Source organism: Anastrepha obliqua, chromosome 5 (assembly GCF_027943255.1).
Source record: "Anastrepha obliqua isolate idAnaObli1 chromosome 5, idAnaObli1_1.0, whole genome shotgun sequence".
In the NCBI taxonomy this organism is placed as follows: domain Eukaryota; kingdom Metazoa; phylum Arthropoda; class Insecta; order Diptera; family Tephritidae; genus Anastrepha; species Anastrepha obliqua.
In genome coordinates this window covers 22,944,247-22,961,164 of record NC_072896.1, presented here as the reverse complement: position 1 = coordinate 22,961,164, position 16,918 = coordinate 22,944,247, and the positions used below count along the sequence as shown (strand labels likewise).

The following is a 16,918-nucleotide window of genomic DNA, read 5'->3' as shown; positions in this document are numbered from 1 at the left end:
AACGACGAAGCAAACAAAGCAAACGAACGGCAACGTTCGACATCTTGCTCTCTCCTACTTAAGTGAGCGTATGTGTGTATGTATATGCGCATATGTTCATATATAAATTCACGTATTTGTATTTGCATATGCCTTCTTATTGATTATTATTAATTTTATTTACTTGAAGAATTTAAAATAAAACCAAGTTTGTTAATAATATCTGTTGTTTTAATGTTATTATTATTTTTTGACGTGATAACGTCTTATAATTCTATGTAGCCGGCTGCACGCACCAAAAAATGCGTCGTTATCTTGCTCATGCGTCGTTACCTTGCTTGAACAGCATGTTAGGTTATGTTATGTTATGTTATGTTATGTTATGTTATGTTATGTTATGTTATGTTATGTTATGTTATGTTATGTTATGTTATGTTATGTTATGTTATGTTATGTTATGTTATGTTATGTTATGTTATGTTATGTTATGTTATGTTATGTTATGTTATGTTATGTTATGTTATGTTATGTTATGTTATGTTATGTTATGTTATGTTATGTTATGTTATGTTATGTTATGTTATGTTATGTTATGTTATGTTATGTTATGTTATGTTATGTTATGTTATGTTATGTTATGTTATGTTATGTTATGTTATGTTATGTTATGTTATGTTATGTTATGTTATGTTATGTTATGTTATGTTATGTTATGTTATGTTATGTTATGTTATGTTATGTTATGTTATGTTATGTTATGTTATGTTATGTTATGTTATGTTATGTTATGTTATGTTATGTTATGTTATGTTATGTTATGTTATGTTATGTTATGTTATGTTATGTTATGTTACATACAAAATATCTATCAAACAAATAAAATTAAAATTTTCTTTTGAAAAATGCAACCATTCAATCAGTATTTTCTTATGACGTTATCACGTTAAACTATCGTCAGTAAACCGACTTTACAGGCAACCTCTTTTTTGGCTTTCCACACTTGCAATAATACTTCACCTTTTCGGCTATATATAGATTCATTTATATTCAGTTTTGGCTCTTTTAGAATGGCAGGTAGTCCACGGTTTGCCCTGATAGTACCACAGATTCTGGTCTTCAAACTATATAGATGATTTGCTAAATCAACACTATAAAAACTGTCAGCATAAATGTTGTACCGTTTTTTTCAAATATGGAGGAGTACTTCAGTAATGGTGTTCCACAAATTATAGCTTTCACCTGAATATAATTTGAAATTACATATATAACCGGTTTTAGATTCGCATAATATATATATTCTATATAAAATTACATATTTGACTATTTTCAGGGAATTGTATACTCTGAATTTTAGACGACCACGCCATGGAATCATACCCTCAGCTAATGATAAATTTTGGTTGGGTGTGTAGAGCTCCATAAATCTTCTACAAAAGTAGTCGATGATATATTGAATTTTGATTAAACGATTCGAATTTGATGGTGTAATATGTAGAATTATCTGAAAAATGAAGAAAGGTCAAAATTTGCTGGAATCTATTACGGGTCATAGTTGTCCGGAAAATTGGCATTTCAATCAGAGCGTGAGTTGACCAGCAATCAGCTATAGAGTTTTTTCTTACCAACTCCATAATTATTATCAGGGCAAACCACTTTTTCAGTTCGTTATTAGTTACGTCATACCACTTTCCAGTATTCTTCACTTTTTTATATTTATGACGATTTTGGGAGGAATATTTATTTGTTTCTTCACATATATGTACATATGTACTAGAGAAAAGATCATTATCAATAAAAAGCGATGTTACATTCTCTACGCTGCCACGATTTTCTGGAAATATTTTCCCTCCCGAAACACCTTCAAACTCCTTTAGATTTCTCGGCATATCAGTTTCTGACCAATCCAAATTTTCATCGGCTTACTCGTTGCCTTGGTACGGGAATTATAGAATCATAAGGCTCATCACTTTTTGCATATTCGCTGGGAATGTCTGAAAGGATATACTCAAAATAATCTTCAAAATATATATTTTTCATTTCATCCATGCTTCACTTTATTGTAGACATATGGGTTCAAAAATATGCAATTTGTAATAAAATTCAATTTCAATAAATATGTGTATATGTATGTATGTAAAACGGTATTGTGTATAATAACAGTTTTTTAACGATTTTTTTTACCTTGCCTGAAATGGTTTCTAAAAATAATTTTAGTTTATATACAGGGTTGGCCATATTAAACTGACCCATTGAGTAACCCTATAACTTTTTACTGTAATTTGAAATCTAAGGTTTACGTCAACAAGCCAAAGACACTAGGCGCACTTAAGGCCAATATCCGACGGGAAATAGCCGCCATATCGGCCGAGACGCTGGCCAAGACTATGGAAAACGCCGAAAAACGGGCACATTACGCTATACGAGCTAAGGGCGACCACTTGCGCGATATCATATTCAAAAAGTGATGTAAACGAATCTCCTTGAACTAAATTAAATGTTTTTCACAATGAAACACAAAAAAATGTTTCTTTTTCCATATTTTTTTAATAATCACATGGGTCAGTTTAATATGGCCAACCCTGTATATTTGTTTACGTCGCGTTATATTCAAACCTGCAAATAAATCGTTCTTATATAGCAAATAACAGTTTTTTAAACCAAATTTGAAATATGTGCTAAACTATGTGAAATACCCGGGAGACTACATAATAGACAAAGAGAGATCATACAGGGCAAGTAAAAACTCATGTGAGAGAGTTCTTGAGAAATTTGAGAGTTATGAGAAACTTGAGACCAGACGTGATTATTTAGCTTTACAGATGAAAACAATGTGAAATTACCCGTTACCTCGCTTATTATCTTATAAAGGCGTTTTCTCTTATTTTATAAAGACGCTTGAGTTCAAATTCATCAAAACGCTCAAATATGTGTACACGGAATTTTCGAGAAGTTCAATGAAAAGTATAAATGTGTGCACACGGGACGTAACGTGTTAACATTATCATCTATAACAAAATAAAGGAAAAGTTTTATATTGACAGAAATAAATAACTTTTCTTTTCAGCTGAATAGGCGAAGTTGCACGGGGCTATGTTCAGCTGTTGCTAAGCAAATATAATATAATATATAAATATAATATTTGTATAAGCTAATATAAGAGCAATTGCTATACTTTTAATACTCCACTATTTACTTACTTTACTGGCCCTATGTTCCACACTGGAACTCTATGAATTTATGATGATGATGATTTACTTAAGATTATTTAGAAATCATTAAAAACTTGCCGTGTGCACGTCTGTATATAAAGGGTGATCAGATTGGAGGTACTTTTTCCGAGCAAAACAAACAAACATTTACATGTTTGTGAAATGTGTTGTACGTGGAAAAACTAATGAAAACGTGTGTCAAATGGTGAAAGCGTAACGTAATATGCCTCTACATGCAGAAGAGGCCGTAGCAAGAAAGTGTATGCGTGTGCGTATAACTTCTTGCGTTTGGTTGATTTCGCTGCTTTCGCTTACTCTTCTTCTTCCCAAACAAATAATTAATTGCCCTTCCTTTTGTTCGTTTATTCATGGGCTCTAACGACACAGTGAATTCGGAAGGCGCAACCTTGTATTCTATCATTATTGATTTAGATGCAGGGTCGTGGAGAGAGTATTCGGGCCCCGGGGGAAACTTGAGATGCGGGCCCCTTCAAATTTTTTTTATTTATCAAAATGCGTATTATGTCATAGTGATATAACATTTAAACATTGAAAAACTCATTGATAAAATTTTTGATAGAATTAATTATGAAATATTGATTAAAATGAATTTTAGAAAACTCTTCAGCAGATCTGAAATAAAAACGCAGATGAAAAAAGTTAAAATTTTTTATTCATTTTGTGAGCCTTACAAATATTTGAAAATGACTGCCACGATGCTACAACTATCTAAATTTAATCTAATCATCACTATAATTATTAATTACCTTATAAATCAGTAGCATAAAATGTTCCATTTTAATAAGAGCTCAATAATATACAGTGGCTCACAGCTTATTTCGTGTGCCCGTTTATCAAAATAAAAAAGTTTTACAATATATTTATGTATAAACTTTATTTAGAAAAAAAAAACTTAAACGTACATTCAAAGATAAATTATTTCTTGTTACAAACATACATAAATAAACTTAAATAATTTCTTCTTAAGTAATATATTTACAGCAAAAGCAAAATTATAAGTAAATCCACGACACACCTTATTTCGTGTGCTTAACCAAACTAGAAGAAACATGATTTTTTTTTTAATTTATTAAGTTTTTACTAATCTAATATTTTGTAGGGTAGCCTTTTTGTTTTAATACAGCTTTTAACCGGGATTGCATGGAGCTAACAAGTTTTCCAGTGTATTCAGGAGATATTTTCTCCCACTCCACTTGCAATGCTGTTTTTAGATCTTGTTTGTTGCTTACGTTAATTTTTCTAATTTTTTCATCCAGAATATTCCATAAATTCTCAATTACATTGAGATCAGGTGATAGTGCTGGCGTTTTTACCACATGAGGGCAATTCCATATAAGCCACCGTTGCACTAATTCCGACTTATGCTTCGGATCATTGTTCTGATAGAACCTGCACCTGTCCCGAATGCCTATTTCAGCACTTTGTAGTAAATTATTTTTTAATAAATTCAAATAAACTGTTTTATCCATAATTTCGTCGATAAAAACCAAGTTTCCGACACCAGCTATTGACATGCAGCCCCAAACCATTACATGGCCCCCACCGTGTTTTACTGTACCACGCAGATTCTTCGGGTCCAGCTCCGCGTTGGGCTTACGCCAAACGAAAGACTTTCCGTCGGAACCAAAGAGGTTGAATTTGCTTTCGTCAGCGAAAATAACGTCATTCCAAAATGTTTGGTCTTTATCAACATGGTTTTCGGCAAACTCCATCCTTAATCTTCTGTTACGCTCATTAACAAACGGTTTGTTTCGAGCTGTACGACCATGGAAATCAGCTTTGCGCAGAATTCTTCTTATTGTTTCAGGATTACATGACTTACCAAGTACTTTTTCAACCTCTTTTGTCAAAGCTGGCGCACTAATTCGTGGGTCTTTTTTAATTTTTCTTAATATCCACCTTTCATCAGCTTCTGTAAAAATTTTGTTTGGAGCTTGGCGGCCTTTGTCAACCACTCTTTTTTCACGAGAAAAGCGTTGAATAATGTACTGTACTGTGGAAGTACTTAAATTTACAATTTCAGCAATTTTTTTCTGCGACTTTCCATTTTTGTAATGCGTAATCACTAATTCGCGCCCTTCAATCGACGTACGACGATCCATCACGGTATTTTTAAATTAAGCTGGACAACCGACTACTTTCAATGTGTAAACTAAATAAGGATATAATCTAATATACTATACAAAACAAATTTCCTATAATTGCTAACCGGTTTACTGGCGCCGATAACGGTAAAAGTGAACACACGAAATAAGCTGTGACGTCAATTTACCTAGTATTCTGTTTTTGTTGTAAATATTCAACTAAAGCAGAAAAAATTTGAATGCATTTATACATGTTTGTAATTAGAAATAATTTATCTTTGATTGTGCATTTAAATTTTTTTTAAAGTAAATTAAATAAAAATAATTTTACAATTCTTTAGTTTAACATACAGCCACACGAAATAAGCTGTGAGCCACTGTACACTTTTGTATCACCATATTATATTTATTCCTCGTAATCGTAGTCATAACATTCCATATGGTGACACCAAAAAAAGTCTGTGACGGAACTCTGGTAGAAGTATTATTTACTATATTTTTTCAAGCAGGAAATTTCTTGGAATTACCCTCGAGTCCGGGCCCCTCTGAAAACTCCGGGCCCGGGGGAAAAAGTACCCGTTCCCCCCAGCCTCCCCCTCTCGTCGGGCCTGTTTAGATGTACTATGTTTTTGCAAATTTTTGGTTTGAATGTTTAAATTTCAATCAGAACAAAAACAAAATAACAATAAAAAATAGATCACATTTTAACTGCCAACTACCAAGAAAAAAAGCGAACAGCTGTTCTACTGCTACCAACTTGTATGGTTTCGCTTGTAATGCATTCATACGAGAATAGATATCGACCACGGTGTAGATAAACTGCCATAAGTTCTGTTACAAGTTAAGTCCGTTATAGATATGGAATTATAATACTTTTTTTAAGACACTCCCCACCAAACCATTACGAAGGCCGGAAAAACATTTTTTGAGTCTTTAGAAGTTTTAGCATAGATTTTGTTGTTGTTGTTGTAGCAGCAAAAACATCCCCCATACATGTACGAGGAGTGTTGCTGGAGTGACCCGACTGTCGGGAGAACGGTTGTCATTTCGGTTGGTTGATTTAAGTGGTGATTCGTCCAGAATCCAACTAGCGCTTCCGCACAATTTTTTGCCACATCCTCGTTACCAATTTGTTTAACTATTATTTTAGGTATGACTATATCCAGTCTGTGCTGTTCAGGAACCTTATTATGTTGTTGACACCTAAGCCAGACAGTTGTTCGAAACTCTCGAACATAACATGTTAACATTCTGTCCTTCCATAGGGCATAGCATTCACAGAGAAAATGGAAAATTGTTTCTTTTTTCTCCGGTTGCTTACAACTGTGACAATATGTATGTGTTGTGAGGGATACCCATTTTGGCTGCTTGTCGATCGGCGATTGGCTGACGATCAGCTGTAGAACATTTGTTCTTTTACTTAATACAAATTTCTTCAATAGTGAAAATTTTGTCATTATAAAATTTGTCACAGAATTTATGGCAAGACTAAGTATATTCTATCATTCTTGAATATCGATTAAAGGGCTGCACAAATACATTTGAATAGCCCAACAAGACATTTGTTGGCAGGACAATTACTTACTCTCTTTGTCTCTCCTTTCTCTTTTTAAGTGCGGGCAAATACAAATCATTTGGTGTATGTGTAACTAAGAAACCGATCAACGGCAAGACAAGTAGTACTTGCCTTGCAAGCGACAATTACATTGCCTGAAAAGTATTCGCAAGTGCAGAACTCTACTTGCAAGTACTTGAGTATTTTCATAGAACTGCTTATTGTTGGTAATTTTGTTTGGCTAAATATATTCTACCTGCTATGTATGTACGAGTACAATACATCGAAGATATTTTTGATGTTTCCAACAATTGCTGCGCAAATAATGTGTTATTTTATGTAAAAAAATATGTGTATATGTATATTTGCATATGTAGTTATTTTAGCGAATGCCTTTTTTGCATAAGGTAATGAGAACTAGTTAAAATTTTAATGTTAAAGAAAGTTGTATAGTATATTTATTTATAACAAACTATTTTCAGTATATTTATTAGACAAAAATAAGAGTAATATTTCAGAATACTTAAGATAAGAAAATACAAATGTGAAAAGCAACGCTTTTCAAAAATAAAGATTATAAATTTAATGAACTCGAATTCTGGTTCTTTTAATATAATTTTAATCTATGCTGGAATGCAAGAACATTATCTTGTTTATTGCACTGTCATTACAACTAATACTGCAGCGTTTCCCGGTGATAATATTCCGGGCGACTGAAAATACTCTTTCAGACGGAGCTGAGGATGCTGGAATTGCTAAAATCCGACAGCTCAGTTTATACAAAATTGGGAAATCACTTTTATGACCGTCCCACCACCGTACAATATCGAAATCATCGTAAAATTCGACGTCAGTGCTCTCGTACTTATGTATTTCCCTGATAATTTTGCTTTCAACATTAAGCGTTTGTCTTATTTGAACAAAATCTGTAAATAACAAATTATTTTCAATAGAATACGACGGCGTAGAATCTGACTCAGTATATAATGCATCTGCAGTGAATTCTGCCATTAACCGCTTACATTCACTTTTAATAGAAGTTTTGTCGAGTTCGGAAAATAGTAGAAGTTTATTTGCAGGAACTGTCTTGAACTATTTTGTATGGCCTGCAGTTCTTTATGACCCATTCAGTTATAATTTCCAGTGCTTCTTGTTTACGTTCTGCGCTTATATCCACTTTATTGATGTTTTTGCTGTTACTGTTTGTTGAATAATTTATAAAGCACTTGTGTTTCAATAAGTTCGAGGTTGATTTTTTGCAGTGCTTAAATATATTGAAGTACGTTTTGCACGCAACAATATTTGGAATTTGTTCATTTACTTCACTAACTACTATTCCATATACCTCCCAAACTTTGCTTTTTCCAGTAACTTTAGATATTTTCAATTCGCCTCGAATAATGTTTTCTCGTATGGCACTATTATTTAAACTGCTATTAAAACTAACGTTTGTAGCAGGTGAATCACTGGTAAATGACTGCAAATATTAATACATTAAAAGAAAAGAAACAAAATATTTAATAATATACTTACGTTGTCAAGTTCCATGTTGTTAATTAATACTTATGAAATTTCAATGGTCACAGCATATGCGGTATCAGTTAAGCCGCAAACAAAACTAATTGTAAATACACAATTACTTGCGAGTACTACAAGTAAGCATGTATTAATTTTTGTAATCGCTGTTTTCTAGTTCGAGTATATGGTATTCGTGATCAGACAAGACGCGTACACAATTTACTTCAGCAGAAAAAGTACGATTAGTATTTATACTGCCAATGCAGAGTAGCGGACTTGCGCGAAGAGAGATTTGTATTCTACTTTGAGTAGAGTACAATGCAAAGAGTACTTGAAAGCGCAGAAGAAGCAAATGTATTTTTGCAGCCCTTTAATATCGATAATCGTTAGTTGTCGCAGCTGGCCAGAAAAGTCAAAAGATTTTTAATGCTGAAATAGAAATGAATACTCATGCCATGTTTACAAATAAGATCTTATTAAATTCAATTGATAAGTTATGCATCATTAGAATTTCAAATATTTCAACAAGTCTTCTTTAAAATTGTATCAGGTTTTTGTAATTTATAGAAAATGCAATAAAAAATAACTTATTCCGTCCATCTATGCGTACAATTTTGATTTGTACACACATAATACAATCTCATTTCCTCTTCAGCGCGACGTGTTTGCGCTTGGAAGAAAACTGCTTCTCTGTGTGAACATTTCGGACAAGCATGATCTTCGGTACGGGGCAAAGTTGGGTCAGAAATTACGTCCGGCACTATGTGTGTGAGTTCACTGTGGACAGATAGATACGTGGGTAAATGTGAGCATTCATGTTAAGTTTTTTTATTTCGAAAAATATATAAAAATTTAAACCTTACTCAATTTCGTGCATAATCTTGTTCACATAAATGCAATTCGAATCGGCTTCCTGTTTGTAGTCACAATTTCGGCAAGCATATAAAAGAACCTTGTTGTCTTTGTCTTCTTTTGGATACAACATATTATTGCTGCGAAATAATGTAAAAAATATTTTATAAATGTATGTATACTTATGTATGATATATAAAATTCGGCGTGACTACCGGCATTTGCACTTACCACTCTTGACAAAAGCGTATGCCTACAAAGCCGGGACCTTCTGAATTAGCATTATCGAAGATAGACATTCTAGTTTATTTCTGAAAGAGAGACACAATTTAAGCCACAGTTATTTGTATTTATAGTACAATACACAAATTTCGAATACGGAGACTGATAGACGCTTTATTTTGCTAAATTATTTGTTGGTGATTAGAAGAAGATAACAAATTAGTCGATATGACTTTGATATATAGTGGAACTTATCGATTAAAGAGTTGATCAACTTTATAAGTATATTATTCACTTTTTCGTGCTTAACTCCCAATCCGTAATTAAAGAGCGAGATTACCCATACAAAATTCCCTTCCCGAAATCTAAGATTATAAAATAATCCTTGATTATTGCCACACTTTTTTGCATACAACCCGGTGCTATCGATAATTATTTCAACGAATTTAAAGAGAACCGTCAAAGTAAAATCTAAATAAAATGGATACCGGCAAAGAAAACAGGTTTGCAGACATAATTCTAATAAAATGTTTGTTAAAAATTATTAATTATGCATTCATATAAAGAAAAAAGCATGTGTTTATATACGCTTTGGCCTGTTATTACTTATTATAAAATGTAATTTCGAATTTCGCATGCGTATTGCTGCCATTATTTTTTTAAGGCCTCAGTAAACGTCGTTTACGGATTTCCTCCAACTGTTTATTATTAGCAGCCAATTAATTGTGATTAAATTAGCTATTTCTTTTCCTTGTCTTTCGTTAATAATAATTGAACAAAGCAAAATCTCCAAAATAATCCACCAAAGCAATTCCTATGAAGAAAACCCTTTCGAAACAGTTTTTAGATCTGATTGTCAATTTTGCAGGTAATTTGCCATAGATTTGAATAGGTAGATTAATCTTGTGGATTTATTTCTAATTAATGCATATGTGAGTTGGATAAAATTCAAAACATATTAATCTTTGGTGTATATCAACTTAAGCTTGTAAAATTGACTAGAAATTGAAATTGCCATAATGAATTATTATGTAATTTTTTGTGTTAAAAATATTATACGTATTTGATGTGTATTCGTTGTATTTGCGCTATTACTATAGTTAGTACTAATTCATACTTATTTACATAGATTTTTATATGACGGGAAATCGCTCTTGTACTCGAAAAGCTAGTAAAAGAGAGTGCAATTGAGAGACTAAACAAGATCAGCTGGAGTACATTTGGCAAAACAATCTGTAAACAAAAGGAAACTACGTTTCCAATTTGCATTTTAGGGTACAGTTTTGTACAGAGAATGGCACTTCAGTGTACAATTCTCTCATTGTCCTTGTCACTTTCTATGATTTTTCAGAGACAGTAAATTTAGCAAATGATATGACGAAAATTACCAATTCGGCGACGTTTCGTTTTAATTACCGAAAGAAAGAAAAACCTAATTGCAATCCCAAGGGGTGCAATACAGATAAATCTATTTTAAATTGGATATTTAGTAAGTTAATTTAAATATTATTACAGTCTACGCTTCACTCAAATGTAATCCCAAACAAATCGGCTGAACAAGTAATTTGTACGGAACCACACTAACGGCATTTGCATAAAATTTATTTATTTATTTATTATTTATAACTACCTGGACGCTTACGTTACAAACAAATTTTCCCCTTTTTGTTTTCAATTACCTTCAAAGCATTGGCTTGCGTAAACTCAAGGTAAATCATCTTAAATTGGCACTTTTCAATTCATAGTGGCACCCTGCCTTAAAATCATTGCATCCGTGTACAAAACTTCCCTACATATTTTTCTTATTAAAATGCCACATCACTAATCAGCTGTTTTAAATGTATAAACAAAACCTTCAAACTTGTGACCGGTACGTTCCTTCGGATGGCGTAGACTTAATAAAAGCAAAACAATGAAATTTAACACCTTAAATGCTGATATTGTGGCCGCACTAAGTGCTGCCTTAGCTGTTCGTTGTATTGTATCTTTGTATTCGTATTCTGGAGCTGGAAAGCAACCAATGTTTGGTGATTACGAAGCACAAAGGCATTGGCAAGAAGTCACCGTAAACCTTAAGCCAAAGGATTGGTACAAGAACACAACCCAAAATGATTTATTATATTGGGGGCTAGATTATCCGCCCGTGACAGCTTATCATAGTCATCTCTTGGGTATTGTAGCGGGAAATCTCAACCAAAGCTATGTCGAGTTGAACAAATCAAGGGGCATAGAGTCTAATGCACACAAGAATTTTATGCGATTGACGGTATTATTTTCTGACATTGCATTATATCTGCCAGCTATTTTGCTGCTTTGTTTAGTGCTCACAAATCAGGAAGTAAAAAAATCTCTGCTTGTATACTTGCTTCCTATGATTTTTTATCCCGGACAAATTCTTATTGATAACGGACACTTCCAATACAATAACATGTCGCTTGGCTTATGTTTGCTAGCTATAGCTGCCATTTGTAAAGAACGGTTTTATTTGGGATCTTTCTTATACACGTTAGCTTTGAACTATAAACAAATGGAGCTTTATCATGCGTTGCCATTTTTCATTTTCCTACTGCGAACGTGCTTTGATCAAAAAAGGTTAGTGGCGCAAATAAATTTGTACTTTGCTTCATTGTCTGTCACTGTTTTAGAATTTATGAATTAATATATTTATTTTTAGATTCTCGCAGAAGTTCACAACCTTAACGTTTATAGCAAGCACAGTTCTAATTACTTTCGCTGTGCTGTGGTTACCTTGGCTAGGTGATTTGAAATCAATACTAGAAGTGGTGGCACGTTTATTTCCCATTGGGCGTGGAGTGTTCGAAGATAAAGTAGCAAACTTTTGGTGTGCTCTCAATGTGGTTTATAAAATCAAGTAATTATAGTAGCAAATTGTAAATTTAAAAGTTTTCAAAAAGTGTATATTTCAGAAACAAATTGGTAAATCAACAAATGGCCTTATTGTGCTTAGGGGTCACTGCAGCTTTTATACTTCCCATCAACATGCACCTTTTTTTCAACAAAAGTAAAGAGACATTCATATTAAGTTTGGTGAGCACCGCTATGGCTTTTTACTTGTTTTCCTTTCAGGTAATAAGGGGCATATATGTGTTTGATAATTTTTATAAATTGAATTCCCTTTTATATATTAATAGGTCCATGAAAAATCTATTCTTCTTGTCGCTGCGCCCGCATTGTGTTTATTCAACGCCTACCCTTTGGAAACTCTGTGGTTTTTGGAAGCTACCGTGTTTAGCATGTTTCCACTGCTTGTGAAAGATGGTTTGGGAGTACCATTTTTTTCGCTACTGTTTATTTATCATATCTGCATTAAAAATATACTTCTAAAGCAGCTTAATTTTCCACAATTTAAAGATAGTTTCCTATCTGTTCTCTCGTCTATCTCTTTATTTTCAATGTTTATAATTGCTCTGTTATCCTTATTTGTACCTGCGCCCACAAGATATCCATTTATTTGGCCTTTAATAATTTGTCTTTACAGTTTCTTACATTTCTTCTTATATTTCGTATTCTGTATATCCCGGCAGATTTGGAATGATCATAAAGGGAAATCTAAAGTTTTATGATAAGAATGAATTTATGTAAAAATAAGAATATTAGTTCTGAATTAACTATAATAAAAGTGAAAGCAAAAATCATAGCGCACAGTGACTATAAATGGACACAACTCGAAATTATTTAAAAAAGATATTGGTAATGTAATTTCAGAAATCTTTTATTCGCTTTTTATGAAAAGACAAACTTGAAGTTCATTGAAAATTTATGTTTACCACCATGGCGCACAGGCCAGAAAAATCATGAATGAAATCGCTTTATTACAAAATTTGCGGGACAAGTGGCAACTCAATACTTAACTTTGGCTTTCAGTAAAAGGGTATAAATTAAAAAAGCCAAGACGAATTGAGTACTGAAGGTGGCGTCTTCCCACCTTTATTTCTGGCGATTTTGACAAGTCTGACGTCAGGTCCCTTACCAATACAAAACCAACCAAAGGGGGAGAAATTTAAAGTTTGTTAAAAATTCAGCGAATTACTAGATAATGTTGTGATTTATGAGATTTGAACTAAACAAACTAATGAAAACAAATTACTGCGTGTAAAATTATGAAATCACAAAATAAGATTGGAGGCATTATCTGTGCAGTTTTTTTTGCGTTTTTATGCGAAACACTCCGTGACAAGAAAGTGTGTATATGTATATAATTTCTTGTGTTTGGTAGTTTCTATAGCTTTCCTCCACTCTTTCTCGTCACAAACAAGTAATTCCCCTCTTTTTTGTTTGTCTATTAATGGAGCCTGACGGCAAAGCGAATTCGAAAGGCACAAACTTGTATTCCATCATCCTTAGTTAAATACCAACTGGTCGAGTTTTTACGTTGGCCCGTACTCAAATAATTTGGCGGATACTTATTGAAGTTTTAAAAAACTTGCCATTATCAATTTCTAACTTTAATTACTCTTCTAATTCAAATAATAATTTTTTTAACATATTTAACTTTATTTTGATGATATACGGAGCTCTGTTCTATAAAATAATTATTTCTAGCACCCTGTGTTTCATTCCATCATGGGTTCTAAGGCCCATCGTTCATTATCTTTTTGCGGTGCCCAACCTACGTGTCCAAAAAATGGGTTTTAGCCGGTGTACAGTTTTATTTTTATTAATTATTGCTTCATTTTGCCTAATTCAGGCAAAAATTGTTAATAAAAATGTCGAACGTTCGTTAGATATATCTAGCCAATTGGTGAAGGAGAATATCAAAATAACTGCAACTAACAGCGATGGCAAGCCGATTAGCGTGTATAATTTTGTGGTGCCAGCCGCAGATCATAAAAATTTGGCTTTTATTTCAGCAAAAGATGAAAATAAGAAAGATTTGAAATTTACGAAGAAATTCATTGATGGAGACTTTCTATTTACAATTGCATTCCCAACATCTTTAGCAACAGAGGTTTTCACTGTAGAAACGGTGTACACCAAGAAGCTAATACCCCATCCCAGCCAAATACCGCAATCGGGTAAACAGCTTGTAAGATATGAGGGTAATCTATACTTCTACTCACCGTATGAGACGAACAGCCAGAAAATAAACGTGTTACTAAGTTCGGCAAACATACTTTCATACACACAAGTAAAGCCATTTAATGTTGCTTCTAATAAAATCAAGTATGGGCCGTATGAAAATATTGCAGGTAAGTCTTTATATGAATTATAGCTATGGTAAATTATAAATGAAAATATTTGTATATTTTCTTCTAGCAACTTCAAATCAATCGCTTGTTATACACTATGAAAATGAACGCCCCTTCTTGACCACAACGCGCCTTGAAAGAATAATAGAAGTATCACACTGGGGAAATATTGCAGTAAAGGAAAACATTTTCATGGAACATACAGGTGCTTTGCTAAAGGGTTCATTTTCACGTTATGAATTCCAAAAAGATGCACGGTCTGGACATGCTATTAAATCTTATAAAACTTTCCTGCCTGCATCGGCTTCTGATGTCTATTACCGTGATACCAATGGCAATATTTCGACCTCAAACATGAGGATTTTGCGTGACTCAGTCGAATTGGAATTGCGTCCAAGATTTCCGCTTTTCGGTGGTTGGAAAACGCAATACACACTTGGCTACAACATCCCGTCCTTTGAGTATCTCTTCAACGCCGATGATAAATACCTACTGAAAATGCGACTAATTGATCATATCTACAATGATATGGTAATTGATGAAGCTGAAATAAAAATCATTTTACCAGAAGGTGTTTCCAATATCGAGTTAACAACGCCATATCCAGTGAAGAGAGGACCAAATGAACTTCATTATACTTACCTGGACACAGTGGGCAGGCCAGTCATTACGCTGTACACCAAAAATCTTGTAGAAAATAATATTGCAAATTTCCATTTAAAATATACATTCTCGAAAGTTTCCTTATTGCAAGAACCGCTCTTGGTTGTTGCTTTCTTCTTTATTATTTTCATCATTGCAATTATTTCTATGCGTCTTGATTTCTCGATTAATACCTCACACAGTCACAAAGACTAGAATCGTTTTTAGTTAATACTTAATATTAACAAAAATACCAATGGAAATTAAATTAAAAACGTACACTAACTGTATTAATTAATAAATAAATCTTTATTTAGATTTCAGTAAAAAAAAATGTTTTGCAAAAATGTAATGGAATGAGTAGAACAATTTTTAGGTAGAATGAGCAAGAAAATATTTATAGGTATACATACATATGTAGAGTACTGTGCTACACAAAAGCTCAAACAGTTCAATATACAACGGTTTTTAAATATATTAAATTAAATAATTAAAGAGGCTTAATTTAGCGGTCCCACTTTGACGCTTCTACATTATTGGAGCGAGTTGGGTTTATGTACGACCGATAACTATCACTTTAGCAGCAGTCTCGAACGCTTCATGGGTTTATTTGTAAAGCAAAAAGTTGATTTAGAAAAAATAAATTGTTTGGAAATATGTTTGGACCTGCTACATTTCGAAAAATCGAAGCAAATTTTGTTGGTTCAGTATTGAAATTTAATTTATTCAATTCCGAATACACATATTTATAAGTAAGATGAGTTTTAAACAGCGAAAAAGTGGAATTAGAATTTTAATACACTCAGAGGTTTGCCATTGTCTGCCGAGGAGCGACCGCTGTTATAGAAAAAACCTTTTCCACAATTTTCGGTTTTCGTTTGTTACAGAATGGTCGTCACATACGGCGAACGGCATACTTTTTCGTTCCCACGACAGTCGGTTCTGTGTTACCGGAACGACCCGGATTTATACCCGGTCAAGGACTGCCACTCCAGCAGCATTCCCGGTACATGCATGGGGAATTTTTATGCTACTACAACCACAACAGTTAGATATATAAATCATGGGCTTTTATTCCCTTTACTGATCGCAGTACCTCATCCAAGCCAAGTTCCCTTATTAAACTCAGAATAGAGCAACAACAACAACCGGCATATCTTCATATCCCTGAGAATGATCTCAAACGCCCTTTATTGTATCATAAATGCACAAATTCATCGTACGCACACTATTTGAAGAAGTAAGAAAATATGCCACAACTCACAACTCCAATCGCACTCAAACCCTCTCATCACAGAAATAATGCAATTCCCATAACCTTCACCAGACTCAAGAGAAAATCGACAAAAGACCTCATATGATAATAAATTAGTTAAAATTATTCTTCTTCTTAATCGGCGTATCCATGCTGGATGTTCGCGATTACATACAAACGTCATTGTGATCTTAGTCATACAGTTGTCAGGTCATATTATTAATGATTTCATTATATTTTTGTCTGTTTTTCGCTGCTGTTGTTAATTCGCCGATTGTTTTTAGGCCTGTCCACTCTTTGATGTTGTCTAGCATGTCATTTTCTTCCTACCAATTCCTCTTTGTCCTTCAATTTTTCCTTGCATCAGCAGT

At 33.3% G+C, this 16,918-nt stretch overlaps 3 protein-coding genes across 3 annotated transcripts; 2 read left to right on the top strand and 1 right to left on the bottom strand.

Annotated features, from left to right (window-relative positions):
* Positions 1-8,821: 8,821 nt before the first annotated feature.
* LOC129247994 (DNA-directed RNA polymerase II subunit RPB9) lies at positions 8,822-9,643 on the bottom strand. The gene is made up of 3 exons (XM_054887386.1): positions 9,450-9,643; positions 9,230-9,358; positions 8,822-9,143 (listed from the first exon to the last, which is right to left on the bottom strand). Exons 1-3 carry the CDS (start codon positions 9,515-9,517, stop codon positions 8,954-8,956), a joined length of 387 nt encoding a protein of 128 aa, XP_054743361.1. The 5' UTR covers positions 9,518-9,643; the 3' UTR covers positions 8,822-8,953.
* Positions 9,644-11,276: 1,633 nt separating this feature from the next.
* Positions 11,277-13,116, top strand: LOC129247441 (probable dolichyl pyrophosphate Man9GlcNAc2 alpha-1,3-glucosyltransferase). The gene is made up of 4 exons (XM_054886571.1): positions 11,277-12,032; positions 12,115-12,312; positions 12,368-12,527; positions 12,593-13,116. Exons 1-4 carry the CDS (start codon positions 11,353-11,355, stop codon positions 13,022-13,024), a joined length of 1,470 nt encoding a protein of 489 aa, XP_054742546.1. The 5' UTR covers positions 11,277-11,352; the 3' UTR covers positions 13,025-13,116.
* An 846-nt stretch (positions 13,117-13,962) lies between these two features.
* LOC129247591 (dolichyl-diphosphooligosaccharide--protein glycosyltransferase subunit 1) lies at positions 13,963-15,626 on the top strand. Its single transcript, XM_054886770.1, has 2 exons — positions 13,963-14,650; positions 14,718-15,626. The coding sequence occupies exons 1-2, from the start codon at positions 13,963-13,965 to the stop codon at positions 15,506-15,508; spliced, it is 1,479 nt and encodes a 492-aa protein (XP_054742745.1). The 3' UTR covers positions 15,509-15,626.
* Positions 15,627-16,918: the final 1,292 nt, after the last annotated feature.